General features: G+C 50.6%; 5 protein-coding genes across 7 annotated transcripts in view; 2 read left to right on the plus strand and 3 right to left on the minus strand.

Annotated features, from left to right (window-relative positions):
* The window catches only part of TSFM (Ts translation elongation factor, mitochondrial), a 22,567-nt gene extending 18,697 nt beyond the window's left edge, over window positions 1-3,870 (minus strand). The window contains exon 1 of the mRNA XM_011925983.1: window positions 3,836-3,870. Within this exon, the coding sequence (XP_011781373.1) occupies window positions 3,836-3,838 (3 nt within the window). The 5' untranslated portion in view covers window positions 3,839-3,870. The remainder of the gene's footprint in view (window positions 1-3,835) is intronic.
* Window positions 243-10,412, minus strand: METTL21B (methyltransferase like 21B). Of its 2 annotated transcripts, none has more exons than XM_011925981.1 (3): window positions 9,944-10,412; window positions 9,717-9,828; window positions 243-2,527 (listed from the first exon to the last, which is right to left on the minus strand). In XM_011925981.1, exons 1-3 carry the CDS (start codon window positions 10,118-10,120, stop codon window positions 2,136-2,138), a joined length of 681 nt encoding a protein of 226 aa, XP_011781371.1. In that variant the 5' UTR covers window positions 10,121-10,412; the 3' UTR covers window positions 243-2,135. The 2 variants fall into 2 exon arrangements, with proteins under 2 accessions (XP_011781371.1, XP_011781370.1); XM_011925980.1 differs by having other exon boundaries at window positions 2,064-2,527; window positions 9,923-10,412.
* METTL1 (methyltransferase like 1) lies at window positions 10,298-14,304 on the plus strand. 2 transcript variants are annotated; one of them, XM_011925978.1, is made up of 6 exons: window positions 10,298-10,871; window positions 11,582-11,745; window positions 12,842-13,026; window positions 13,120-13,233; window positions 13,397-13,498; window positions 13,646-14,304. In XM_011925978.1, exons 1-6 carry the CDS (start codon window positions 10,516-10,518, stop codon window positions 13,799-13,801), a joined length of 1,077 nt encoding a protein of 358 aa, XP_011781368.1. In that variant the 5' UTR covers window positions 10,298-10,515; the 3' UTR covers window positions 13,802-14,304. The 2 variants fall into 2 exon arrangements, with proteins under 2 accessions (XP_011781368.1, XP_011781369.1); XM_011925979.1 differs by lacking the exon at window positions 12,842-13,026 and having other exon boundaries at window positions 13,646-14,204.
* Window positions 14,305-14,830: 526 nt separating this feature from the next.
* Window positions 14,831-20,425, plus strand: LOC105500481 (25-hydroxyvitamin D-1 alpha hydroxylase, mitochondrial). Its single transcript, XM_011925977.1, has 9 exons — window positions 14,831-15,966; window positions 16,609-16,799; window positions 17,308-17,510; window positions 17,596-17,796; window positions 17,880-18,052; window positions 18,254-18,426; window positions 18,627-18,705; window positions 18,993-19,193; window positions 19,537-20,425. The coding sequence occupies exons 1-9, from the start codon at window positions 15,772-15,774 to the stop codon at window positions 19,648-19,650; spliced, it is 1,530 nt and encodes a 509-aa protein (XP_011781367.1). The 5' UTR covers window positions 14,831-15,771; the 3' UTR covers window positions 19,651-20,425.
* A 2,312-nt stretch (window positions 20,426-22,737) lies between these two features.
* On the minus strand, window positions 22,738-27,289 carry MARCH9 (membrane-associated ring finger (C3HC4) 9; the record flags this gene model as incomplete). Its single annotated transcript, XM_011926200.1, has 4 exons — window positions 22,738-24,546; window positions 24,810-25,002; window positions 26,056-26,211; window positions 27,272-27,289. Coding segments are annotated over 4 exons (702 nt in total), but the record flags the coding sequence as incomplete, so codon positions are not given.
* Window positions 27,290-27,291: the final 2 nt, after the last annotated feature.

The following is a 27,291-nucleotide window of genomic DNA, read 5'->3' on the forward strand; positions in this document are numbered from 1 at the left end:
TTTTTGTATTTTTAGTAGAGACGGGGTTTCACCGTGTTAGCCAGGATGGTCTCGATCTCCTGACCTCGTGATCCGCCCACCTTGGCCTCCCAAATCCCAGCTCACGCTGGGATTACAGGCGTGAGCCACCGTGCGCAGCCTGAGACTACACATTTCATACAGGAATTACCCCCCACCTCCCACCCCAGGCAAAATAACAGAAACCAAGAAATAAAGTTGTCACAAAACAACAACACAAGAAATGTGGGTAACATTTTATGTTTATTTTCAATGCGCGTTTATATTCATTATCCATTTATGACTCACAACAAACTTGTGTAGTTGGTGAATGGGTTCTGGAATTTGTCCAAGGTCACCTAGAAAGGCAGGGGTGGAATCCATTTAACAAAGCGAGTAAATATTTATTGAATGAGCACAATATCTGTGTGTGCCAGGAAATGTGTTAGGCTTCTGAGGATTAGACATGAGTAAATCACAGCCCTACCCTCCAAGGTAATTTAATGGTGAGAAAATGAAAATCAAAAATGTCCATGCAAGACAAATTAAGGTCCCATGAGACGAACAAACAGTTAAAGGGTCTCAGGGAGAAAGAAATCACATTCAAGCAAGGGGCTCAGGAAAGAGGCAAAGAATAACGAAGATTTTGACAGGTGGCAATAGCCTTTCAGGCAGAGGATTATCATAAAGAGTGAGAAAGAAGTCAGGACACTTTAGTGTGGTTTTAGAGAACAAAGAGTACATCTTTTGTAATTTGGCCAGAGGTCCAATATATGTAGCAAAGGAGTAGGAAATGCAATAGGAAGGTAATTTGGTATAACATGGACACAGACTAAGTACCAAGCAGAGGAGCTTGTTCTTGCTTCTATAGGCAGTGAAAGCTAATCAGAGCTAATTTTGGAAGATCCCAAGAGTTTGCAGAATGGACTGAAGGAGAAAGCATGGAGGCAGGGAGTCCAAAGAAGGTGACTATGTGCCTAAGCAGTAAGTAAAGAGAGCCCCAACCAGAAGTACCAATGTGGGAAGAGAAAAGAGGTGAAGGCAAAACACATTAGGGACTGTGTTAGGCTTCAGGGGATTACAGATTAGGAAGGAAGGACTGATGAAGCTAAAGAAAAATCAAAGATGAAAAGAACTTAGTACTGAGTCCAGTGTTCTGCACAGCATGATGTTCTGTGATCAAAGCTCTAACTCTGGAAAGCACGAAGAAACTACAGTCCAAAGGACAGCTCTGCAGCCTTAGCTTCGGAGCTAGGAGGACTTGACTCGGTTAGAGCCATGGTTCCACCAGATTCTATCTCTAAAAAGCAGGAAACAGGTGGTTTGAGGCTTCTTCCTTCTCAGCTCCTGAGCAAAAGCTGAGTTCTTGCACAACAGATTTTTAAGGCTTAATTCTTTCTTCAAAAACAAAAAACAAAAACAAAAAAAAATCCTGGGCTAGCGCAGTGGCCCATACCTGTAATGCCAGCACTTTGGGAGGCAAGGCAGGTGGATCACTTGAGTCCAGGAGTTTGAGACCACCCTGGGCAACATGGTGAAACCCTTCTCTACTGAAAATACAAAAATCAGCTGAGTGTGATGGCTCATGCTTCTAGTCCCAGCTACTTGGGGAGCTGACGCAGGAAGATCATCTGGGCCTTGAGAGGTTGAGGCTATAATGAGCTGTGATCATGTATCTGCACTCCAGCCTGGGTGACAGAGAGAGACCCTGTCTCAAAAAAAAGAAAAAAAAAAGTCCCATAGAATTTTTTTTACGTCCATTCTATATAAACAGCAACAGGAATGGAAGTGATCAGTGACAGTCTCTCTACAACCACTGCTCTCATACCCCATATACCTGCCTTAGCCCCTAAAAATCCTAGATACCTTACCATCCTCCTCTTCTGAGAACAGGAGCCAGGAACCTCCTTGGTGTTCTAACACTAGTGCTGCCAGAGCTCTGGGATTCCTGGTAAGCAGGCCCCTCACTGCACCTGCCCAGGAGTATCTGGGGTAACAAAGAGGGAAGGAAGAAAGTGAGAGAGGCCAGGGAAATCCATCCTTTTTGGTCTTCGTGTTTGTGGCTCTGGAAATATGATTTTTGAGATACCCAGTTCCTTCATTAGGGCAAGAGACTGAGAAGAACAGCAGGGGTGATGTCAAGCAGGTCTTGGTTCCCTGTGCCTGGCCCTATAGATGTTGACATTTTCATCCTCATCCCGCTGAACCAGCTCCAGTTGGAAATGCTGGGGCAGGAGGTGCTGAAAGAAGCTCTCTGTCCCGTGCTCCTCTCTCATCTTGGAGGCCAGATAGATGGTGCCATGGGGCCTGCACAGGTGTTGGAGGGTCCCCAGCAGCAGAGGGAAGGTGGGTTCCAGGTACACGATATCAGCCCCCAGCACCAGGTCATAGTCTCCGGGGAAGACATGATGGTCAATCCCCCAGGACAAGGCACGCACCTGGGCCTGGCCTCCAGCTGGCACATTGGCCTGGACGTTGCCCTGGATCTGTTCTAGGGCCAGGGGCAGGTCAGTGATGGTAACATCCCCCCCTGAGAGAGAGGAAGGAGGGAAAATGCAAGTCAGAGGGACCAACCAAGGGTTCTTGGCTCCTGCCTGGAAGGTCCAGAGACCTCAGAGCATAGAGGACAATGTCTTGACAGCCTGGAGCCCATGCTGGCTTTTAGTTGCTTCAACCTCCATTTCACCCACTGCTATTCTTATTACCCTACATTCTACAACATCAACATTCTCTCTGAGCTAATCTTCAACCTCTCTGGCCAACACACAACAATCAGATGTCAGCAGAAGCCTGGGCAGGACTAAGCTGGAGATGGGTTCTGCACCCACCCCCACTGACACAAGCTCGCCTTAAGGGTCTGGAAAACTTCCCAGAAAATGTGACCTCAGCTGAGCCCTAAAGGACAAGTAGGAGTTAGTCAGGTGGAGCTTTCCAAGAAGAGAACAGTGAGTACAAAGGCCTGGGAGTGAGAGAGCGTGGCATATTCAAGAAAGGCTGGATGTTAGAGGATATGGAAGGGGGAGAAAAGTGTCAAGACATGAGATAAGGGGAAAGTGATTATGACATGCTAAGGAGATTCAGGTTTGATACTGAGGGCAATAGGCTTTAAGGGCAGAAACAGGGGTGAAGATGGTCAGATTAACATCTCAGAAATCTTCATTCATGCAGTACATATAATTTGGAGCACCTACTAAGTGCTGGGTGTATAAGGTGAGCAAGACAATAACGCAGCTTTCTTTGTTTCATTCTAGAGGTAGAGACACACTAGGTACTGCATCATAATCATGATGACTATGATAGAAAGAGAAGCAAGAAGTACTAGGAATCCATCCATTCATTCATTTGTATTTATTATGTGCCTATATGCCAAGTGCTGAGAACATAATGATGAACCAGGAAGATAAGAATACCCCCTCACAGAGCTTATGGTCCAGCGGCAAGAAACAGATAACAACCAAAATAAATAAAATAAAATACACTGTACATCAGATGATAATATATGCCATAGCGAAGCCCCAAGCAGGAAAGGGGGATAAGAATTGCTTGAGGGATGGGGAGAAATGCAAGTTAGAGTGGACCAACCAAGCGTTCTCAGCTCCTACCTGGAAGGTCCAGAGACCTCAGGGCATAGAGGACAAAGTCTTAGCAACCTGAATGTAATTTTAAATTGAGTGGTCAGACCAGCCTGACCAAAATGGTGAAACCCTGTCTCTACTGAAAATACAAAAAATTAGCCAGGTGTGGTGGCGGACGCCTGTAATCCCAGCTACTTGGGAGGCTGGGGCAGGAGAATTGCTTGAACCCAGGAGGCAGTGGTTGCAGTGAGCAGGGATCACGCCATTGCACTCCAGCCTGGGCGACAAAAGCGAGACTCCGTCTCAAAAAAAAGAATGGCACGTGCTGGCATGCTTTAGGAGGAGCACACTGGCTGCTGTGATGAGAAGAGTACAGGAGGGCAAGGTCAGAAGCTAGGAGACCAGTTAGGAGGTGACGGCAATGACCCAGGTGAGAGATGATGATGGTTTAAAGCAGGGCAGTAGCAATAGCTAAGATATGGTCAGATCCTGAACATATTTTGAAGGTAGAGTCAACAGGATTTGCCAACAGATTGGATATGAAATATCAGAGAGACAGAAAAGCTTGGGATGGGCCAGGCACGGTGGCTCACACCTGTAATCCCTTTGGATTACACTTTGGGAGGCCAATACGGGATGATTGCTTGAGTCCAGGAGTTTGAGACCAGCCTGGGCACCAGGGCAAAACCTCGTCTCTACAAAAAATACAAAAATTAGCTGGGTGTGGTGGCATATGCCTGTAGTCCCTGCTACTTGGGAGGCTGAGGTGGGAGGATCGCTTGAGCCTTGGGAGGTTGAAAGGTCAGGGCCTTAGTGAGCCATGATTGTGCCACTTTCACTCCAGCCTGGGCAACAGAGCGAGACCCTGTCTCAAAAAAAAAAAAAAAAAAAAAAGCTCAGGATTCTGGGTGTTTGGCCTGACCAACTAGAAGACCAAATTGCCACTCATTTAGATGAGGAAGGTTGCAGGAGGAGCTTGGACAGGAAGATCATGAGTTCATTTTCTGAGCACATTAAGTTTGACATAGACATCTATATCACATCAATCAGACAACCACATGACGATACTGAGTAGGCACTAGGTTATGCAAGCAAGTCTGGAGATAGAAATGGGATAGTCTTAGAGTCATGATCACCAACAGGGCTTTTTTTTTTTTTTTTTCTGAGACGGAGTCTCGCTCTTGTTGCCCAGGCTGGAGTGTAGTAGAACAATCTTGGCTCACTGCCACCTCCGCCTCCACCTCCCAAGTTTAAGCGATTCTCCAACCTCAGTCGCGCAAGTAGCTGGGATTACAGGTGCCTGCCACCACGTCCAGCTAATTTTGTATTTTTAGTAGAGATGGGAGTTCACCATGTTGGTCAGGCTAGTCTCGAACTCCTGACCTCAGGCGATCCACCCATCTTAGCCTCCCAAAGTGCTGGGATTACAGGCATGAGCCATCGTGCCCGGCTTCAACAGGGCATTTAAAGGCATGACGTGATGGGCTGCTCAGGAGTGAGGTAAACAAGAAAAGGAGGGGATCAAAGGACTGCCCCTGAGCCCTGGGGCACTCACATTTTCAGTTGTGAAGATGAAAAAGAACCAACAAGAGAGCATGGAAAGGGAGTGCCTGCCAGGCAAGCAGAAACCAGAAGTGTGGTCCCCTAGAAACCAAAGGAATTGTTCCAAGGAGGAGGGAGTGTCAGCATCAAATACAAAGTCAACAAAGGTAGGCTGATAACTGACTCCTGCGTTTAACAACCTGGAGTTGGAAATGAGGCTCATGACTTTAACTAAAACAACTGGATTGAAGGGGGCACAGTGGAGTGAAAATCTGATCAGAATGGTTTAAGGAAAGAATAGGAGGAGAGGAACTAGACACTGAATATTAACTCTTTTGAGGAGTTTTTTTAAAAATGGAGCATAGAAATGGAGTGATAGCTGGAGAGAGATGTAGGATCAAGAGCTTTTTTTCTGAAATAGGAGAAATCATATCATATTTATATGCATTTTATATTCCATATATTGCTATATATGGAATGATCCAAAGAAAAGGAAAAACTGAGAATGCAGGAGAAATGGGGGTGGGTGTTACTGGAACAACGTCTCTGAGTAGGCAGAAAGGTTTGGGGTCTTGTGACAAGTGGGGGGCTTGACCTGAGCTAGCATAGTGTGTTCATCCATGGTAACAAGAGAGAAGGCACTGCACACAGATGCAGATGTAGTTACATAAGTAGATGTTGTGATAGGAATATGTGGACATTTTCAGAGAAAACAGAAGCAATCATTAGAGATAGGAAACACCCAGGCACGGTGGCTCACATTTGTAATCCCAGCACTTTGGGAGGCCAAGGCAGGTGGATCACCTGAGGTTAGGAGTTCGTGACCAGCCTGGCCAACATGGTGAAACCCCATCTCTACTAAAAATACAAAAATTAGCCAGACATGATGGTGCGTGCGTGTAATCCCAGCTACTTGGGAGGCTCAGACAGGAGAATAGCTTGAACCTGGGAGGCAGAGGTTACAGTGAACCAAGACTGCACTACTGTACTCTAGCCTGGGCAACAGAGTGAGACTCCATCTCAAAAATTAAAATAAAATAAAGGGATAGGAAGCAAAGTCATCAGGTGTGGCAGATGGCAGAGGAGGCATTTGGAGGTTTGAGGAATAAGAAGGTAAGAAACAGTTGTTCAGGAGAGTGGCAGAAAAAGTGAACAAGAGAATGTACCAGGCTAGCTGGGAAGCACTTAGGACCCAACTAAGGTCAATGGTAACAAAGTTAAAATTAGCCCAGTTAGCACAGTTGTGTATGTACTAGGAGGGTCTGGGTTAGCCTAGGAGTGGGAGTGCCAAGGACGCCTTCCCTTCGAAGTGATGTTTGAGCTGAGGAAGGAGGGATGCATATGCATTAAGCAAATGGTGAAAAGTTTCAGACAGAAAGTAAGCCTGGGTGAAGTCCCCAAGGAAGGGAACATCAGAGTAGGTTTGAGGAACTGATGGACGGGCAACAGGCAGCCCAAGAAAAACAAGAGAGAAAGAGGCACAGAAAGAAGGAGGCAGGACCTTGGAGGCCATGCCATAGATGTTGGTTCTATCCTGAAAGCAACATGAAGCCACTGAAAGTTTGGGGAGGGTGTACACGATTACAGTTCTATTTTGTTTTTTTTTGTTTTTTTTTTTTGTTTTTTTTTTTGAGACGGAGTCTCACTCTGTCGCCCAGGCTGGAGTGTGGAGTGCAGTGGCCAGATCTCAGCTCACTGCAAGCTCCGCCCCCCGGGTTTACGCCATTCTCCTGCCTCAGCCTCCCGAGTAGCTGGGACTACAGGTGCCCGCCACCTCGCCCGGCTAGTTTTTTGTATTTTTTAGTAGAGACGGGGTTTCACCGTATTAGCCAGGATGGTCTCGATCTCCTGACCTTCTGATCCGCCCGTCTTGGCCTCCCAAAGTGCTGGGATTACAGGCTTGAGCCACCGCGCCCGGCCTACAGTTTTATGTTGAAAAGATCACTCTGACCCCTGGGTGGAAAAGCAGAGGTCTAGGAGAGGACAAGGAGTCAAAGCAGGAAGACCAGTGTGGCTGTTGTAGTAGTCCAGGCAAGTGATCGTGGTGGTTTGGACTGGGGAGCTGTCAGTGGAGATGGAAAAACATGAGAAGATTTAAGAGATTTTTAGGAGATAAATTGAATAATGGACATGTAGGTGAGAAAGAGGGTTGTGTCAAAAGTGATGTCTAGGTTTCCCACTGGGTGCACGGTGGTTTGATTCACTGACATAGGGAAGTCTGAGGGAGAAATGGGTTTGGTGGGGGAAGGTCACAAGATCTAGTCGGGTATGTCACACTTTCCCAGAAGAAGCTTGAAGACTCTTGTGAAAATTCAGGCAAGAGATGCCAGTGGCCTGAACTAGAGATGATGAAAAGAGGAGCAGACAACTGGGGAAGTATTAAAAGCATATAACCTGGCTCAGTGCAGTGGCTCACACCTGTAATCCCAACACTTTGGGATGCTGAGCACTTGAGGCCAAGAGTTCATGACCAGCCTGGCCAACATGGCGAAACTTCGTTTCTACTAAAAATACAAAAATTAGTGACGCATGGTGGCACATGACTATAATCCCAGCTACTCAGGAGGCTGAGGCAGGAGAATCGCTTGAACCAGGAGGCAGATGTTGTGGTGAGCCGAGATCATGCCCCTGCATTGCAGCTTGGGTGGCAGAGTGAGACTCTGCCTCAAAAAGAAAAAAAAAAAAAGAGAGAGAGAACATTTAACTCATAGGACTGGATGATTGCTGGAATGTGAGGAGAGGAAGTGAGGGACAAGATGACATCCAGCTTTCTGACTTGACAGCTAAATAGGAGGCAAAGAAGGAGAAGCCAGTCTGGGAGCAAGTGAAGCTAGGTATTCCCATCCATACCGCATGCCTTTTCTCCCCATTTTAGCGTAACTGCCTGCATCCACCCATGCTTCATGCAAAAACTGCTGTTGGCACCGTCCACTGTTTCTGAGCCTGCTGTGTTCACACTGTTCACCTCCTCCTCACCTGACAGAGCTTTCCTTGATGGATTCCCAGGGAGTCATGGTAGACATGGACAGAGCATGTCCACAGGCTCCACGCATACCTCACCAGAGTTCTTGTTATATGACATCGTCCTCTGTCTCCCTCACTAGACCATAAGCTCCTTGGGGAGAGAAAATCTGTCTTACTCATTGTTGAATCCCCAATACCTAGCATGATTCTTGGTACATAGAGGACTTGAAATACATTTTGGTTGAATTAATAGAAGAATGAATGCCTGCCTCTGGAAAGACTTCCCTTTTTTTATTTTTGAGACAGAGTTTCGCTCTTGTTGTCCAGGCTAGAGTACAATTGTGCGATCTCAGCTCACTGCAACCTCCACCTCCCGGGTTCAAGCGATTCTCCTGCCTCAGCCTCCCAAGTAGCTGGGATTACAGGCATATGCCATCACACCCGGCTAATTTTGTATTTTTAGTAGAGACGGGGTTTCACCATGTTGGTCAGGCTGGTCTCAAACTCCTGACCTCAGGTGATCCTCCCACTTTGGCCTCCCAAAGTGCTGGGATTATAGGCATGAGCCACTGCACCCGGCTAGACTTCCCTTAATATGACCTAGCTCTGTCCCTATGAACAAATACATGTTAATTTACATTCCTAGAGAGATGACATTGTAAGAATTTTTAAATGAGTGCTTTCAGTTTGAGGTTTTGTCTGCCCATCAGATTATAATTTGTGAAACTGTTTCCTCTGTAGTTTTTGGTTCTTGACAAAAGAGAAGCAAATTTTTCCTTACCTTTTCCTTTTCCAAGTCTGCAGTGTCTAATTCTACCCCCGCTTCCTACAAAACACATCCTAACCCTTGGAAACTCATAAGCTTGTTTCTCTTAGCAATAAAAAACTAAGGAATCTGAAACATATTCATAATAAAGTTATAAAGCACTCACGAAGTTGAATGTCCGCAAGTCTCCCTACAGAGTACCCCCATATGTGCATCTTGACAGAAAACCATCTTCAAAGCCAAGGCACTTTTAAGTGATAGCATTCTCCATAAAATCACAAAGAGCAACACATGGCTGGGTGTCGTGGCTCACGCCTGTAATCCCAGGTGCTTCCCAAGGCAGTTGGATCACCTGAGGTCAGGAGTTCGAGACCAGCCTGGCCAACATGGTGAAACTTTGTCTTCTACTAAAAATACAAAAATTAGCCAGGTATGGTAGTGCAAGCCTGTAATCCCAACTACTTGGAAGGCTGAGGCATGAGAATTGCTTGAACCCGGGAGGCGGCGGTTGCAGCGAGTGGGATAGCACCACTGCAGTCCAGTCTGGGCGATAGAGTGAGACTCCGTCTCAAAAAAATAAAAACTAAAAAAAAAAGAGCCACACGATAGAAACAACTCCTTCTTATAGGCCTGCCTGAGTTTTATTTCCTGCCCTCCCCAATCACCCACCCTAGGTGCTTTGACAGGCAATTCCAGCTGTCTGGCATACAGAAGTAGGCGCCAAAACAAAAACAAATAAAAAAAAGTTTGTTAAAAAGAAGAGGTTGGACGGGGCCCAAAGTACTCCCCTCTCCCCCAAGGATCCACGAAGTGACCATTTCTCCGCGCCCCTAGGTCCCCACTCTCTCCCGCCACAAAGCCAGCTCACGCACCCTGCAGCGCTGCCAAGATCCCCACGATGCCTGTCCCCGCACCCAGTTCGATCACCTTCTTGCCTCGGAAATCCACATTTTGACTCTCGAAATAATTGCACAGGCTCAGGGCCTACGGGAGAAAAGAGAGAGAAACAGACAGTCGTGAAGATGGCTCCTTATGGGAGAGGCAGAGTCCGGGATCTGGACCTCCCACGGACCCTCACCCGGCGCAGCCCACTCCTCACCGCGTCCCACACGCGCGCCGCCACCCCGAGGCGGGACCCAAAGTTCTGCGTGATGGTCAGCACATGCCCACAGAAACAGAATTGGCTCTTCTCCGAGTAAGAGTCCGCAAAGAGCCCGACCTCCCGTGGGAACACCGATTCCGACTCAGATTCGGGATCTGGGCCAGGGTCCGCCATCTGGCCCGCCAAGGGAGTGCCCAGGCACCGCGGCCGGCGCTCAGATCCCGGCTTCGGAGCGGGGTAGAGGCTGGGGGCCTCGAGCCGTCTTGGTGTCCCTGTGGCACGAGCCCCGCCTCCCTGAGTTTGCCCTCCTTCCTCCAGTTCGACTTCCTGGACGTGGAATGAGGAGCTGCCCCTCCCGCCCCGGCCCCGAGCGCACACGCGACGAAACCCACACGGGACCACACGAGTCAGACCGGGCGGACTGGTCGGAGACCGGGAGTGAGGGGGGAGGAGCGAGGGCTGATGCTACTGTAGGAGGCGAGGTCTCTAGACCCCTTTCACCTGTGGGGTACACAGGTGCCTGCAACCAGGATGGTAATCCAGACGAGGCGGAAGCAAGCTAAGAGAAAATGCTGGGTCCCTGGGCCTGGCCTCACCCTCCCAGTTGGAGGCTAACGGTGCGGAGGTTCCCTCCAGCACTCGCTCCTTACAGCCCTCCGGACCCAGCCCGGCCCAGCCCGGCCCAGCCCAGCCGAATTTGCTCTTGGGTCTTTAAGGGGCGGGAAGTGCCCCTAACGCGCATGGCTGCGTCATTAACCTGCGCCTCTGGCCTGCGCCTCCACGTGGATTTGGTAGAGAAACCCCGGACTGGGATCATGGCAGCCGAGACTTGTAACGTGGCCGGAGCAGAGGCCCCGCCGCCCCAGAAGCGCTACTACCGGCAACGTGCTCACTCCAACCCCATGGCAGACCACACGCTGCGCTAGTGAGGAGTGGGCAGAGGGAGAGACAGGAGGGAGGGATTCTCAAAGCAGCCGGGAGAGCAGTTGTGCTACGACTGCTGGGAGGATTTGGGATAGACCTGGGAGGATCAGATGGGTGACGTCAGTTTTAGGGGTGGGACCGGGAGATTCGACCGAGAGTGGAGTTGGCAGGTTGGGAGTGGGCGTGGCGTTCGGGCCTAAGACTGGGTAGCGGTGCTAAGTTTGGGAAGAGAAATAAATTGTTACTGAGACTGAAGTGATAGAGGCAGAATGTCGTTTCCATCTTTTGCTTTTGTTTGTTGGATTTAATCAAAAGGCAAACATATACACAATCCTGCCCGCACCTTCCCTTCCCTCCCCGCAGAGCACAAACACAAAGTAGGATCCCAGTGCATTAGGCAGCCAGTCTCTGGATAAGGGGAACTTGTGCCCCAGAAAGGGCAGCTACCCGGCCAGGGTCACATAAACCGCCAGAAGTGGAGTTGAGCAGGTCAGCGTTTATGGGCCTCCTGATGGGCCTATGATTCACACTGGGAGTTAAGGGTGGTTTCCATTGTCCCTCTTAGAGGCCACAGGGCCCAGTGTTACAGAATTTTTGAGAAACCCTCCTCCCATTTACCTCCCACCCTCACCCACACACACACTTTCACAGTACCACTTCTGCAATAGTGTGACCAACCTTCTCATGCTTCTTATGTCTTCTTTCCAATAGCCCTGTGAAGCCAGAGGAGATGGACTGGTCTGAGCTATACCCAGAGTTCTTCGCTCCACTCACTCAAAATCAGAGCCACGATGACCCAAAGGATAAGAAAGAAAAGAGAGCTCAGGCCCAAGTGGAGTTTGCAGACATAGGCTGTGGCTATGGTGGCCTGTTAGGTAACACTTAGGCCCTCTTTCTGGGGTGAGAAGAGGCCTAGTAGTTTCTGCTGCCTCAGCGGCTTTTGTGGGGGGTCATAATTGGCCTTTCTCCTTTTGTCCAGACACTGGTGACATCAGCATGGAGAGGCTCCACCTTCCCTCTACTCTGGGTCTGTGACCTTTGCCCTGGAGAGTGGAGGGGGCTGCCTCAAATGCTTCTTAAAACCTGTGTTGTCCTTTATGGTGTCAATCCCTACATGAGCCATTTCACCTGCCAGGTACCGGGTCAGTGAGCTGGTCAGCACAAGCATCAGAGATTAGCCATTGTGGCCAGTGATCCTGAACTGTCTTTCTCAGGGATTCTACCATCTCCCCTCCTCTTTTCCCCTCCCTCGCCAGATCTCATTCCTTCTGCCCCACTCTCCTGTTTTTTTGGGTTCCTCTTGTTTTGTCTGTATTGCCGCACCCATGCATGCCAAGCCACTCCCTATTTTTAGATCGTCCCAAACAGATAACATTCTGATAGAGAGGAAGAGCATGGTACATAGAAGCAGAAAACCTTGGTTTAAGGTCCAATTCTGCCTGGGCACAGTGGCTCACACCTGTAATCCCAACATTTTGGGAGGCTGAGGCAGGTGAACCACTTGAGGCCAGGAGTTAAAGACCAGCTACTCAGGAGGCTGAGGCACAAGAATTGCATGAACTTGAGAGGCAGGGATTGCAGTGAGCCGAGATTGTGCCACTGCACTCCAGCCTGGGTGACAGAGCAAGACTCCATCTCAAATAAATGAGTTCCAGTTCTCAGTTTCCTCATCTTCACAATTTACCACAGAGTGTTATAAGGATGAAATAACACAATGTGTGAAAACACTGTGGAAACTCTATAGCAATGGCAAATATACCTGTATTCTCAGCCCTCCCATTCTGGTCCTGGTGACAATTTTCATTTCTCCCCCAGCCTCTTCAGCATAAAACTATCCATATATGTATCTCTGTCCTCTCTTGCCGTTCTGGACTTTGGTAGTTGCAGATTGAGGCTTCCTTTCCTGTGTTGACCCCTATGCACTTCCTACAAGTATATGGTTGATGATTCCATTGCTATTTCTGTGTCCAGTGGAACTGTCACCACTGTTCCCAGATACACTGATTCTGGGTCTGGAGATTCGGGTGAAGGTCTCAGACTATGTACAAGACCGGATTCGGGCCCTACGCGCAGCTCCCGGAGGTGGCTTCCAGAACATCGCCTGTCTCCGCAGCAATGCCATGAAGCACCTTCCTAACTTCTTCTACAAGGGCCAGGTGGGGAGGGGCCCTGGTGGGTTAGGCTGGTAGGCAGGTGGGGGCATGGAGGCCAGGCTCTCACAACCCTGTTGGTGCGTGTCTGTCTCACAGCTGACAAAGATGTTCTTCCTCTTCCCCGACCCACATTTCAAGCGGACAAAGCACAAGTGGCGAATCATCAGTCCCACCCTGCTAGCGGAATATGCCTACGTGCTGAGAGTTGGGGTGAGTCGGGATGGGAGGGAGGATGGGGTGAGTAGCCTATCCAGGGGCCCTTCACTAAGAATTCAGTGGTGGTGCATTTAGGGACTCACACCACCACTCCCATCATCTGGCTGCTGCTGATGTTGCATGCAGCCTCCTGTCTAGGGTGATTTTGCCTATGCAGGGGCTGGTATATACCATAACCGATGTGCTGGAGCTACACGACTGGATGTGCACTCATTTTGAAGAGCACCCGCTGTTTGAGCGTGTGCCTCTGGAGGACCTGGTGAGTAGGGAATCTACAGGATATGGAGGCCCTTTCCAGAGTGGTTCTATATTTGAACTTAGCTCAGTGCCAGGAGGATGGGATGGGTGTCTAAGGGCCAGGGGCAGTCTGAACAGTGGGCACTTATTGGACCCTTCCTTCTCCCAGACTGAAGACCCCATTGTGGGACATCTAGGCACCTCAACTGAGGAGGGGAAGAAAGTTCTACGTAATGGAGGGAAGAATTTCCCAGCCATCTTCCGAAGAATACAAGATCCCGTCCTCCAGGCAATGACCCCCCAAACCAGCCTGCCTGGTCACTGACTGCTTACTCTACTTTAGCTGGACCTCGTCTCCCAGGGACTAGAGAAAAGAGCAGGAGTCCTGGGTCTTCCCAATTGAGACTGCTGGAGCTGAGACACAGTACTCTCTCAAAGAAGGTGGGGAGCTGCCCAGGGCAGAACCCACTGGTGTTCATGACTACCCCTGGCTCCTCTCACCTTGTCCTTCCACTGCCAACAGAAAACAAAGCAGCTGACTGAGATGGTCAAAGGACTTTGGACCATAGGGAATCTTTGGAAGGCTATGGGGTCTTGCTCTCCCTTCTCCTTGTGAGATCTCTCCTGAGCTAGAATGAGGAATGTAGTCTATCTAAACTGCTTGCTAGGCTCAATTACCACTTCTGTTTGCTTTGTGGATCCTGGGATAACATGTATATGTGTATACATGCCCATTCTGCCATTTCTCAGGAAATGGTGGAGTATGTATCATATGCCTTCTACTATCCTCCTGTCCTCTCCCTGCGTAAGACTCGAGCTGGGGAATCTAGTCCCTAAATGTTGTCTCTGGAGAGTCCTTGGGAAGGTGTGGGGGTGGAGACCCTCTCCTTTTTCATGTTGACCTTCAATTCCAGAACTTCAGATCTGACTGACTGGCACAGAGCCTGACAGGGTTGGAGTAGGGAATGAGGGAATAAGGAGCAGAGAGGTAAACTGTAAGAGATTCTTTTATTTTAATTTTTTTTAGAGACAGGCCCTCTGTCTGTTGACTAGGCTGGAGTGCAGTGGCACAGTCATAGCTCACTGCAGCCTTGACCTCCCGGGCTCCTGTAATCCACCTCAGCCTCTCAAGTAGCTGGGACTATAGGCACATGCCACCATGCCTGGCTAATTTTTGTATTTTTTGTAGAGACAGAGTTTCACTATGTTGCCCAGGCTGGTCTCAGACTCCTGAGCTCAAGCAGTCTGCCCACCTCAGCCTCCCAAAGTGTTGGAATTATAGTGATGAACTGCCGTGCCCAGCCTAATTTTTAAACTTCTTTTGTAGAGACAGAGTCTTGCTGTGTTGCTCAAGCTTGTCTCAACCTCCTGGCCTCATGCCATCCTCCCGCCTCAGCCTCCCAAAGTGCTGGGATTATAGGCATGAGCCACCATGCCTGGCTCTGTGGAGGATTCCGAGGCTGAAAGTGGAAAGGGGCTGCTAACCAGAAAGCCCCCCAGAGGAGACCGAGTCAGCTGGGGAATTAGAACATCCACATCCATGTAGCTCCTTTTAACAGCCCAGACAATCTTAGAACTTAACTAATGTACAAAAAGTTTCTTCATTTCTGCTTCTCAAGCCCCAAATTTCCATGTCTGGCAGGAGTGGGCTTGTACACCCAAGAGGCCCCCTTATCCTCAAGAAAGAAAAATGGAGGTTCTATGAGCCATTTTAGCCCATTAACCCACCTGCCATCTGCCCAGTATATGTTAGGTACAGGAGGAGGGGGAGATGTGGCTAGTGCAGGAAAATAATGCAGAGAAGAGACAACCCACTGAGCCAAGAATGTGGGGACAGTTACAGCTGTGTCTCCCCTGCTTCCCTTCCCGGAGGAGCTGAAAGATGGGGAATTCCTGAGGATGGGCCTAAAGGGGCTGGGCTCCCTGGTGGAAGTGGTGGGAATATCAGAGACTGACTAGTGTAGCTTGGTCACTTAGTCTGTACTAAAAAGCCTTATAACCTTTCCTAGGATGAGGCTTTTAGGCTCCTAGACTAGGGCACTCTCCCAGGAGGAAAATCTTAGGCCCTCCCTCCCATGAGGGTCATTGCAACATGAGACCCACGAGAGTCGTGAAGTCAGCCCCAGCCCCGCCTACTGTTCCTGGGTGCTAATCCCCAGCACAGACCACTCAGGAGGAGGGATTGGCTGAGGAGCTTGGAGAGGGGGCGTCATCACCTCACCCAAAGGTTAAATAGGAGTTCAGACTAGGTGCTCGGGAGAAGCGCTTTCTTTCGCGGGCACCCGGAACCAGACCATGACCCAGACCCTCAAGTACGCCTCCAGGGTGTTCCATCGCGTCCGCTGGGCTCCCGAGTTGGGCGCCTCCCTAGGCTACCGAGAGTACGACTCAGCACGCCGGAGCTTGGCAGACATCCCAGGCCCCTCTACGCCCAGCTTTCTGGCTGAACTTTTCTGCAAGGGCGGGCTGTCGAGGTTACACGAGCTGCAGGTAGGAAGGGACGCCTTTCCCGAGACTGAGTGCTGGGGAAACCGGCTTTGACAGCGTCAAAAAGGACTGACTAGTGCAGAGCAAATGTGGGAGAGCCAGAGAGAACGGATGCCCATGAATTAAGGAAAAGGCGAGTTGAGGCTGGGGACGGTGTGGCTCGACCCGCATAGAGTCTGTCCCGACTCTTAGCAGAGAGCGCTGGGAAAGCGCTTTCTCGCTGTCCTGAGGTGTGGAGGTCCTGCAGATACAGTACAAGTGAGCGGGAGGCGGGAGCACGCGGTACCCTCCGCCTGCGTGCGACTTAAAGCTACATGGGCTCGTTTTCGTTTACTGAGAACTCGTCCTGAGATGGACAATCTAGACATGGAACTTTTAGAGATTTCTCCTCGACCAAGATGATCAGAGAGGTCCTGAATGTCTGCCTTGCGCAAAGTTCCAGTTTTGCCCATCGCACTCAAACTTTCTAGGGATGGGAAGTGAGAGAGGAGGAGTTTGCAGTATCAAAGGCATACAATAGCTGGGCACCCTAGAAGGAGCAGAAGCTCCCTCTTCCCAAGCCCAGTCAACACCCTTGGCGTGGGCACAGGTCAAGCTGAAAGTCCCCGCCCAGGTATCCAAGTGTCAGCTGCGCCCCTCCCCCAGGTGCAGGGCGCCGCGCGCTTCGGACCGGTGTGGCTAGCCAGCTTCGGGACAGTGCGCACCGTGTACGTGGCTGCTCCTGCACTCGTCGAGGAGCTGCTGCGACAGGAGGGACCCCGGCCTGAGCGCTGCAGCTTCTCGCCCTGGACGGAGCACCGCCGCCGCTGCCAGCGGGCTTGCGGACTTCTCACCGCGTGAGTCTTCTCTGCCCCTAGAAAGCCAAACACCCTGCAGCGGCCCCCTCCTGCTGCGGGTCCCGAAACTATCGGATTTAGGGGCATGGTGGGAGGTTGGCTGTCCTACTCTACCTTTGGTCATCTTGGGGTTCCCATCCCAGTCTGCTTCACCCACACTCGGGTTGAGCCCCAACCTCACTCTCCGCCTACCTCCTTATCATTTGAGACCAGAATCCTGGGAACTGGGGGAGCCAGAGGAATTGGGTTAGGGTACCAGGATCTGGATGGAATGAATGTAAGGTTCTGTGATTCAAGTTACCCGGGAACCCCAGCCCCTGCGGGCAGGAAATGAGTAAAGAGGAAGGGGGTTGGAAGACAGGCGCAAGCCGGTGCAGGTTTCTGTACCCCAAGGGGGCAGACGCAATCCCTTTCCTGGCCACCGCAGCCGAATGCGCTTCTTCACTGCAACCAGTCCCGTCGAGCCGTCCCCACCTCCCCGATGCGCACTCTCTCCTCAACCCTGCAGGGAAGGCGAAGAATGGCAAAGGCTCCGCAGTCTCCTGGCCCCACTCCTCCTCCGGCCTCAAGCGGCCGCCCGCTACGCCGGAACCCTGGACCACGTAGTCCGCGACCTTGTGCAGCGTCTGAGGCACCAGCGCGGACGTGGCACAGGGCCGCCTGCCCTGGTTCGGGACGTGGCGGGGGAATTTTACAAGTTCGGACTGGAAGGTGAGTCCCAGGACAGAGCTGGGCAGGCGTCGGGGGCACCCTACCGGAGCCTCCCTGAGCCCTGACGGCGCCCCCTCCCGATAAGGCATCGCCGCGGTTCTGCTGGGCTCACGCTTGGGCTGCCTGGAGGCTCAAGTGCCGCCTGACACGGAGACCTTCATCCGCGCGGTGGGCTCGGTGTTTGTGTCCACGCTGTTGACCATGGCGATGCCCCACTGGCTGCGCCGCCTTGTGCCTGGGCCCTGGGGCCGCCTCTGCCGAGACTGGGACCAGATGTTTGCATTTGGTAAGGCACAGGACGAGGTGGGAATGGGGGAATGTAAAGCTGTCGAGGGGTAGCGAGGTATTCACGTGCCTTCTACCACGCAGCTCAGAGGCACGTGGAGCGGCGAGAGGCCGAGGCAGCCATGAGGAACCGAGGACAGCCCGATGAGGACCTGGAATCTGGGGCGCACCTGACCCACTTTCTGTTCCAGGAAGAGTTGCCTGCCCAGTCCATCCTGGGGAATGTGACAGAGTTGCTACTGGCGGGAGTGGACACGGTTAGATTCTCCCTCCGTGCTGTGAGCCTGTTCCAGGGCTTAGCCTCCCCAGACTCCGGGACCATTTTTCTGTTGCAGGGGATCCGTTATGGCCACGTAGATCAGCTTGGCTTAACACCCCGTAGCCCCAGACTGTTCCATAATCTGCACCCTCTGCTGGGTTCCCACACCCAACAGCTCTCTTGCTTTCACGTTTCTCAGGTGTCCAACACGCTCTCCTGGGCTCTGTATGAGCTCTCCCGGCACCCCGAAGTCCAGACAGCACTCCACTCCGAGATCACAGCTGCCCTGGGCCCTGGCTCCAGTGCCCACCCCCCAGCCACTGTTCTGTCCCAACTGCCCCTGCTGAAGGCAGTGGTCAAGGAAGTGCTAAGGTGAGGGGAAAGGAGAGGAGGAACAAGAGGAAATGCCAAGGAAGGCTGCGGAAGCAAATAGTGGATGGAAGCAGGGAGACAGCAGAGAAAAATGGCACTCTACTACTGGTCAAAAAGGGTTTGGAAGTTGGAAACAATGAGAAGAGGGCTGCAGCCCCTAGCCTCACCTTGCTGTCTCCATTTTGTGCTTTGCAATCTAGACTGTACCCTGTGGTACCTGGAAATTCTCGTGTCCCGGACAAAGACATTCATGTGGGTGATTATATTATCCCCAAAAATGTGAGTAGAGCCTATGCACCCTTTCTACTGAGCCATTCCTCACTATCTTAGGCCCCAGCTCTGTTCTCAAGCACTCTCCTAAAAGCCCTTCAAACACTCCCCTTAACCCCTCTCTAGGATATGCCTTTCTGGGATATAATGGGACAGTGGAGAGATCCTTCCCAAAGTAGCCCCAGAAAACTTCCCCATCACCCACTAGGACCTGCCTTTGTCCCTGTCTGAATATCCTATTCATGCCTGCCCCCATTCGGAGCACAAACTGACAAGTTTGTTTTTCTTCCCACCAGACGCTGGTCACTCTGTGTCACTATGCCACTTCAAGGGACCCTGCCCAGTTCCCAGAGCCAAATTCTTTTCGTCCAGCTCGCTGGCTGGGGGAGGGTCCCACCACCCCCCACCCATTTGCATCTCTTCCCTTTGGCTTTGGCAAGCGCAGCTGCATGGGGAGACGCCTGGCAGAGCTTGAATTGCAAATGGCTTTGGCCCAGGTGAGTGCTCTAGATTTTATACCTTCCCCAGGCTGGAGAGACCCTAACCCTCTAAAGTTGTGAGATCTTTCCCCTGACAAGCATAGGAAATCATGTTAGACCTGGTAGAGTGAATCTTCTAAAATATGATAAGCCCATTATAGGCCTAGAGTGTAAGTGAGGGTATTCAAACTATTTTTTCCCTTCCACAATCCCTCACCCTTATTAGCCAAGAAGTACCCTACTGGCCACAGGTGCCACCCAATCATTGACCATTCTAACACTAATAATGCATGCCCTTTACCAATCAATCCCCCCACTATAGATATCTTTCATAGTAGTGCTCACCTTCTTCCCTTTCCAGATCCTGACACATTTTGAGGTGCAGCCTGAGCCAGGTGCGGCCCCAATCAGACCCATGACCCGGACTGTCCTGGTACCTGAGAGGAGCATCAACCTACAGTTTTTGGACAGATAGTCCTGTGGAAAGAGGCTGTCATCATCACCGTTTCGTTCATCGTAGGGATAATATTTTTTGTAGGCACAAGACCAAGAGATACATCTGCCCCTAAGGCCTATCTGACCAAACTAGATAGAATGACCATAGTGAAGTGTGAGGCAGCCCTGACCAATGTGTGAAGTATGCACTTGGCCTGACTCAGTAGGCCAAGTGAGAAAACCATTGTCTCTCTCCGTGCTCGGCCCTTCTGATCATGTATGCATCCCCCAAGGATGAAATCAGATTTTAGCTAATAATGCTGGAGGAAAGATTCAACCGCCGCTGTTTTTGGGCTTTCATAGTGTTCATTGATGCTGCTGGCTAAGCATTTATCAAAGCATAAGCTCAGTAACTGTGCATCTGCTCTGTACCTGGTTGGTCCTTCCTCTTTGCATGTAAGCACTTTGAGAGGAAGGGTGAAGCCTTATTTGTTTTTTATGTCCCCTGCCAGGGCCCATCTCTGACTGGGTGACACCATACACATTCTTAGATTGAATCTGAACCACGTGGCGGAAGGGATAAGCAGCTTAGTAGGCTCTGTCTACCCCCTTCCTTCTTTGTCTTGCCCATAGGAAGGTGAATCTGCCCTAGCCTGGTTTACAATTTCTTACAACTCTCCTTTGCTCTCTGGCCACTATTAAGTGGGTTTGCCCCATCACTTAGTTCTCAGGCAGAGACATCTTTGGGCCTGTCCCTGCCCAGGCCTCTGGCTTCTTTTTTATATTGAAAAGTTTTAAATATTCATAAATTTTAGAATAAAAAATCAAGGCCAGGCGAGGAGGCTCAAGCCTGTAATCCCAGCACTTTGGGAGGCCGAGGTGGGCGGATCACGAGGTCAGGAGATCAAGACCATCCTGGCTAACACGGTGAAACCGCATCTCTACTAAAAAGTACAAAAAACTAGCTGGGCAAGGTGGCGGGTGCCTGTAGTCCCAGCTACTCGGAAGGCTGAGGCAGGAGAATGGCGTAAACCTGGGAGGCGGAGCTTGCAGTGAGCGGAGATCCGGCCACTGCACTCCAGCCTGGGTGACAGAGCGAGACTCTGTCTCAAAAAAAAAAAGATAAAATAAAAAATCAAATATTCCATTCTTGACTTTGACTTATTTCTCTCATATTACCACTTCCTACAAGACCTGGAGGCAAGACCCTAACCCTCCCATCTCCCACCTTGGTTTCTCAGGTCCTAGGGGTGACCCCCATAACAATGGGAGGTCTGGATGCCTGGAAGAGTAGTTTGTAACACAAATCCAGACATGTTTCTGTCTGTAGTGGGAACAGCCAAGTCTAGTCTGGCTTCCTGTAAGAGATTAAGGGGGTGGGGGGTGAAAAGTAACTGCAGGGACTAAGCTGTAAAATCGGCCGGGAGCTAGGGATTTGCAGAGATTGCTGACTCTGGTAAGGAAAGTGCTTTCGGACTGCCAGGATTGAAGGAAGTCCTAGATTGGTCACTCTGCCCTCTCTGGAACCGTTCTTCCAAGATAATTTCCTTCAGAGGAAGGGATACAAGCAGAGAAGTGGAATCAGACAGACAGAATGAAAGCTGAGTGTGGGGGTGGCCAGAAGCCCTGGGGCACTGAAGCAGGATAAGGGCAGTGGGCAGAAGGAGCCTGTTTCCCTGAGTCAGCATTGTCTGGCCCCCCAGAGGCTGGGCACAGCTCTCCTCTTGTGATGTATACAGATTAACTCATCTTCCATCCAAACAAATCTCTCAGCACACTGCACAGTTCCTTCTGCATCCCAGATTACCCTCCCCATGTCAAGACTTGCCCCACTTCCCCTACCCCTCACCCTATTCCAATTAGCTGGGTGTAAATGGAGATTTCACTTCACACTTCTTCCTCCTCCACACCTTGGTCTCCTGGCCTAGACACGGCTCCCTGACCGCAGAAACTCCATTTAGCCACCAGGCCTTCTGCAGGGGCATCTAATTATGCAAGATCTACAGAGGGGCAGGGAGGACCCAAAGCCTCGTAAAAAGATCAGCTTTCTGTGCAATTTTCTGACCTTCTCAACTCCTTCCCTACTGTATACTCAGTCTCCACCCCTATTCCTCTATCACTGAACTCAATTTGAACATAAATGAGCAAATTTTTAACAGATTTGAGCTTTGAGGGAGAATAAAGCCCAGCTTGTGGTCAGACCCTTTCCCCTGGAATCAGTGATGAGAATTCTGCCCACTCGTACTCCCTATTTTCCAGTGGGCAAGTAGGAATGCCCACTTGAGGAGGGCAGTAGTTCCCATGACCCCTTTCCTGGACAATGATCTTTTTAAGTTGGAAAAAGGGAAGAAGAGGAGACCATACTGATTGCTGGCCCCAACCCCCATACCAATACTTCCATTAGTGCTGAAGGAGAGGGGAAAGTGTCCCACTTCGCCTCATTTTAGGACCCAGAGTGTAAATGGATACAGTGTGTTTGTGTGTGAGTATGTCTATTTTCTTCGGTATGTCTAACCTTCCCTGCAGATCCATCACAGAGGACAGCTCAGGCTTGGCACAGGAAGCTCCACATGTGTCCTATATGCCTGAGCCCTACCTGCCAGTATAGATAATAGTAGTCACTCTGATTTGCAATCCCCCATTTGGTCCCCACCAGCTCTTCTGTGAATGGCAAATCAGGAAAGTCTAGCCTTTCTGTCTCCCAACCTGGGGGGTATAGAGGGTTCTCTCTCTGGGGAAACAGTTTCCTACTGAGCAGATGGAGGACTCAGTCTCAGCTCCCTATCCACTCTACTCCCTCAGAAATTGGAAGTTATATACTTCCACACTTTGAAATTACTTGAACCCCAGTCCAGCTTTAGTTCCTACATCCCTAGGTTAGTCTGGATGCCAGCACCATGGACAGCGACAAAGACCCCCCCCCCCGCCCCACCGCCCACCTTTTGGGAGAGGCGAGGGGATCAAGGTTTCCTGGGCAAGTATACGTGTAGGCCTTTACAAGAGAATCATTTTCTCCAACACATCCCCAGGGAGGAAGGAGGCAGAGCAGAACCTTCCCTGAGAGAAGGATCAATAATAAGAAAGGCCTCCAGATCTAACTTTAGCTGTGAATGAAGGAATTATTTAATTGCTGATGAATGGTTTACTTAAAAAACAGCATCATTCATATAATACACAACCCCAAGGTCACAGAAGAAAGTGCCCAGCCTTCAGGCTGACCCACATTTTAACCAGTCTTTCCCAAATCTTTTCTCTATAAACAACAGTCCTCTATGCTGCTGCCTCCAAACATAATGCCATCCATTAATACCACTAGCTGGGCACACTGGGATCAAACCTGTGACCCTAAACTGCCATAGAAATAGCTTAAACTGAGGTTGGAGACTCATAACTGAGGAGGGGGGTTCCCTCCATCTCACTCCAAATGAGTCCAAATTCACTTCACACTGCTTTTCTGGGTGAGCACAGTACTTGCGAAGGGCTAAAAGAACCCAGATGATCTCCAGAACAAGGCGGATGGCTCCAGCCTTCCCCAGCCCACAGGCCCAAATATTTAGTCAGAGGAGTTCTCATTCTTACAAATAATCACCATGCTTCACATTTGCAATGTCTATTTTCCCTCATATTTCCATACCTATTATGTCACTCAACACAAAATTCCAAGATTCTGTGCAACTTCAGATGAAAAACACATTTTAGAATTTGTTATACCAGCTACTATTTGAAATAAATGAACCATCAGCTATTCTAGAAATCTATGTCATTGCTGATTTTCTTTGCAACGACATCCAACCTGTCCCTCATTTATCCTTATTCCAACCCTATGAGGTAGACAGGAAAGCCATAGCTAAGAGATTTTTTTCTAAATCATACAACTCATAGGTGGCAGGTCCAGGTCTACCCCTAGATACCTCTGAGCACTGCCACCTAGCAGCCAACATGAATTATTCACCAGCAAGTGGGAGTCACACCTACAACTCGGAACCCACTGCTGCATTTGGGATTTGCAACCTGTGCAGAGAAACCTCCCCACACCTCCCAACCCTCCAGAAAAGCCCCAGATGAGAAAGGAGTCTCCACGTGCATATAAATGATTCTTTATGCCCTTCCCCCATGCAATGGGGGATGGAGCAGGGGGAAGTCCCCCGCCCTCATGCAGGGAACGGGAGGTCAATGTATACTAGTCTTATTGCCAGATGCCCTGTGACCATGGGGTGGGGAATAGGGGTCTACAGCCCCTTTCTTCTGGCATTGGTCCCCCTTCACCAAGTCGCCGTGGTGGAGCTGGGGGGCTGGAGGCCCTAGGAGCTGAGGTAAAGACGGTTCTCTCCAGGGAAAGAAAGCTGCTCTCCCCGCCTGCCCACCGGCCATCTCTGGATGAGTGTGAGGAGCTGCCAGTGGGTACTGAAACGTCATCCAGGTGTCTCTACCCAGTGGGCAGTGAGGCCAGACAATGTCTCCAGCTTGAGGCTGCCCACAGAGATCCTAGGTGATGGGGGCAGCATGCCCCAAACACCTTGTCCAGCTGGTACCTCCAGCAGTCATGAGAGCTCTTCTCTGACTGATGCATTGACTCAAGATCCCTGCTCCTGGAGTCCAGTTCAGACTGTAGTGACCCTCATGACAACCTCTCGGCCAGAATGGGAGCTGGAACGGGTATCTGGTGGCCGCAGCTGCCCAAGGAGGTGCAAGATTGTATAACCGCAGCGCTGAGGCAAGAGCGTCCGCATGCGCTGGGCAGCTGGGGGGCGGCTGGTGGCCCCAGAGGTGGGGCCCGTCCGTGAGGTCCTGGGGCCCGGCTTCCCTGCCGTCCCTCCCCCTGCATCTCCTCCTATGTCCTTGGTCTTGTCATAATTTAGGACCTTCCACTGCTGGTTCACTGCCTGCCAGCGCTTGAAGATGCGGTAGACAGAGGAGCCTTCATGGATGATGAGGCCTGAGCAATAGGGATAAGAAATCCAGGGTTAACTGTGGCCTAGATCTAGGCCAGAGGTACTTAAGCAAGCATTTCTTCAGAGTGAGAAGATACAGTTGCAAAGGGCCCTGGAGAAGCAGGGAAGTGGGTTGAGGTGGCACCAGGATAGCACTAAAGGCCCCCAGTGGCAGAAAACAAGGCCATGAAACTGAGGGGATGGGCAGGGCAGTCAGGTGTGTAAGAGGAAGATACAGAGCAGGTAAAGGAGAGAGAGGTGCCCTCACCTATGCAGACGACATCCATGAAGCCATACATGCCGTAGCAGATCTGAAAGAGCAGATCCTGTCGTTGCCACTTGGCTGAAGGGCTGAGTGAGGACCAGATGAGCCAGGAGATGCTGGCAACCAGGAAGAGCGAGCCCAGGACTATGGCAGCAATCTGGACCTTCTCGATGACCGTCAGGGAGATGGCCTGCCACTGTGTGGGAGAAAGGGCTCCAAAGAGTCCCAGAAAGGGGTGGAGGGCCAGGTGATGGGTGGCCCTGAAGAGCAGGGTGCTCCAGTAACCTTCCCTAAAACCTTCAGGCAGGATCAACATCTGTCTTCTCTGTGCCTTGATTAAATCTAGAACGTGGTACTTGTCTGACACCATTTGTCTGTCTTATTTTAAAAAGGCAGGATTGGGCAAGTGCTCTGAAACCAAAACATCTAGATTTGAATCCCAAATCTTGACTCCATCACTTACTGGCTAAGTAACCTTGGGTAAGTTTTCAAATCTTTGTGCATCAGTATTCTCATTTGTAAAAGGGGATAACAACAGTATCTGACTAATAAGATTATTGTGAAGATTAAAAGAGTTAATACACACCAAAACTTGACACAGAAAACACTACACGTTTGCTATCATCATCAACATCATTTTTTCTTTTCTTTTTCTTTTTTTTTTTTTTCCTTCGAGACAGAGTCTTGCTCTGTTGCCCAGGCTGGAGTGCAGTGGCTGTGATCTCGGCTCACTGCAACCTCTGCCTCCCGGGCTCAAGGATTCTCCTGCCTCAGCCTCACGAGCAGCTGGGATTACAGGCAGGCGCCACCACGCCCAGCTAATTTTTGTATTCTTAGTAGAGACGGCGTTTCACCATGTTGGCCAGGCTGGTCTCAAACTCTTGACCTTGTGATCCGCCCGCCTCGGCCTCCCAAAGTGCTGGGATTACAAGCGTGAGCCACCGCGCCCGGCATTTTTTCTGTTTTCTTTTTCTTTTCTGTGTGTGTGTGTGTGTGTGTGTGTCGGGTGGGGGGAGTGGCGGTTATTCCAGTGCCTAGAACAGTGCCTGGAATATAAGTGGCACCCTGTAAATGTTTTTGTGAATAAATTAAGGGAGGAAGGATATACAGACACACAAGCGACTGCAGTAATTGGTGGGGAAGGGTGGCTTTGGGAAAAGAGTAAATCAAATAGGCCTCCTGGAAGGTTCCTGATTCCAATAGCTAAAAAGTCCTCGCCCAGTCTCTGAGTCCTCTCCTTGCACCTCACCTGCAGTGGGTTCTTGGTGCTGATCGCCAGGACCTGGTACTTGAAGTAGCAGAGCTCACAGCTCCAGGAGCCCCTCTCGCTGATCCAGCGGATGAGGCAGGGCTGGTGCGTGCAGCGCACTGAGCCGTCGCAGCGGCAGGGGCTCAAGAGCTCCCCCTGGAGGAAGAGTGAGGAGGGACCCTTCAGTCATCACCACCCCGACCCCACTCGGCCGCGCTCCCAGGCAGGGAAACCTCTTCAGGTCACTTGCCCACCTTAAAAAACTCAGGCCTTTCACCCAAGACAGGGCAAGAGGTTAAGTAAGGCTGCAACAGAAAATAAGTTTCCCTTGGAGATCAAGGGAAACTTCCCATACCAAAGAGATGAGGGATGGAAAGGGATGGGGGGATTAGAGGGGAGAAGGACTAGGTCTTCTCTTTTCCTAGAATTTGGGATGGGTGGTCTTTAAGACTTCTCAAAGGAAAGGCTTCCTCTTAGGATCTGGAGGGAGGAGAGGGTTAGAACTTCTGAGCCATGCTTTCCTTCCCCCACCCCATCACTGTAAAGTTACTTCACAGATCTGGTGCAAACTGGGATGGGTTACGGTCCTCGGTTTCCAGGTATTAAAAGGGAGAAATCGCGGAGGTGGGAGTGAAGGGTGTTTCCCTTTAATCAAGGAATCAATTCTCACTACACAGAGACACCCTCCTAGCACTATTCTGGGACAACTTTGCCCATAAAATTTTAACAAAGAATACTCTTTAGAATGAGATAGAAAGTTGCAGGATGGGAAGTGAAAAAAAGTACCCCATAGGGAGAAATTCTGAGCTAAGCAAGGGCGCTGGCTGGGCCCCTCCCTTCTAGGTGGGCACAGAAGCACTCTCTTTTCTGCCCACCTGCAAGAGAACAGGTCCCCTCAGCTTACGGAGACCCTGGGGCGAGGCAAATAGGAGAGAACTGCAGTCACTGTTAATGGATGAGATGGATTTTGTGCTCCCCGGGGAGAAAGCCCCACCCCTTCCTGGGGACCCTTGACCCTCCAACACAAACAAGAGCTCCAGGAGTCCCCTGCCAGCCCCTCGGCCTCACCCCATTCCCACTCCGCTTCACCCCATTCCCACTCCGGGTCCTGGGGCCCGCCCAGCCTCCTTAGGCACCGCCTCTGCTCGCAGTCTCCGCTGACACCCCAGGTGCGCGCCCACACCCCTCCGCGCCCGGCCAGGTGCCCAGGCCTGACCTGCTCCGGGCCCTGGAAGC

Source organism: Colobus angolensis, unplaced genomic scaffold, assembly GCF_000951035.1.
Source record: "Colobus angolensis palliatus isolate OR3802 unplaced genomic scaffold, Cang.pa_1.0 Scaffold67, whole genome shotgun sequence".
NCBI classification, from domain to species: Eukaryota; Metazoa; Chordata; class Mammalia; order Primates; family Cercopithecidae; genus Colobus; species Colobus angolensis.

Coding starts and splice junctions, on each gene's coding strand:
- METTL21B (XM_011925980.1), bottom strand. CDS start 10,120: ATGGCGGACCCTGGCCCAGATCCCGAATCTGAGTCGGAATCGGTGTTC. Junction 9,829..9,922: donor TGAGGAGTGGGCTGCGCCGG/GTGAGGGTCCGT, acceptor TTTCTCCCGTAG/GCCCTGAGCCTGTGCAATTA. Junction 2,528..9,716: donor GATCTTGGCAGCGCTGCAGG/GTGCGTGAGCTG, acceptor CCTCTCTCTCAG/GGGGGGATGTTACCATCACT.
- METTL1 (XM_011925978.1), top strand. CDS start 10,516: ATGCTGGGTCCCTGGGCCTGGCCTCACCCTCCCAGTTGGAGGCTAACG. Junction 13,234..13,396: donor CCTACGTGCTGAGAGTTGGG/GTGAGTCGGGAT, acceptor TTGCCTATGCAG/GGGCTGGTATATACCATAAC. Junction 13,499..13,645: donor GTGTGCCTCTGGAGGACCTG/GTGAGTAGGGAA, acceptor TCCTTCTCCCAG/ACTGAAGACCCCATTGTGGG.
- LOC105500481 (XM_011925977.1), top strand. CDS start 15,772: ATGACCCAGACCCTCAAGTACGCCTCCAGGGTGTTCCATCGCGTCCGC. Junction 15,967..16,608: donor CGAGGTTACACGAGCTGCAG/GTAGGAAGGGAC, acceptor CCCCTCCCCCAG/GTGCAGGGCGCCGCGCGCTT. Junction 17,511..17,595: donor TTACAAGTTCGGACTGGAAG/GTGAGTCCCAGG, acceptor CCTCCCGATAAG/GCATCGCCGCGGTTCTGCTG.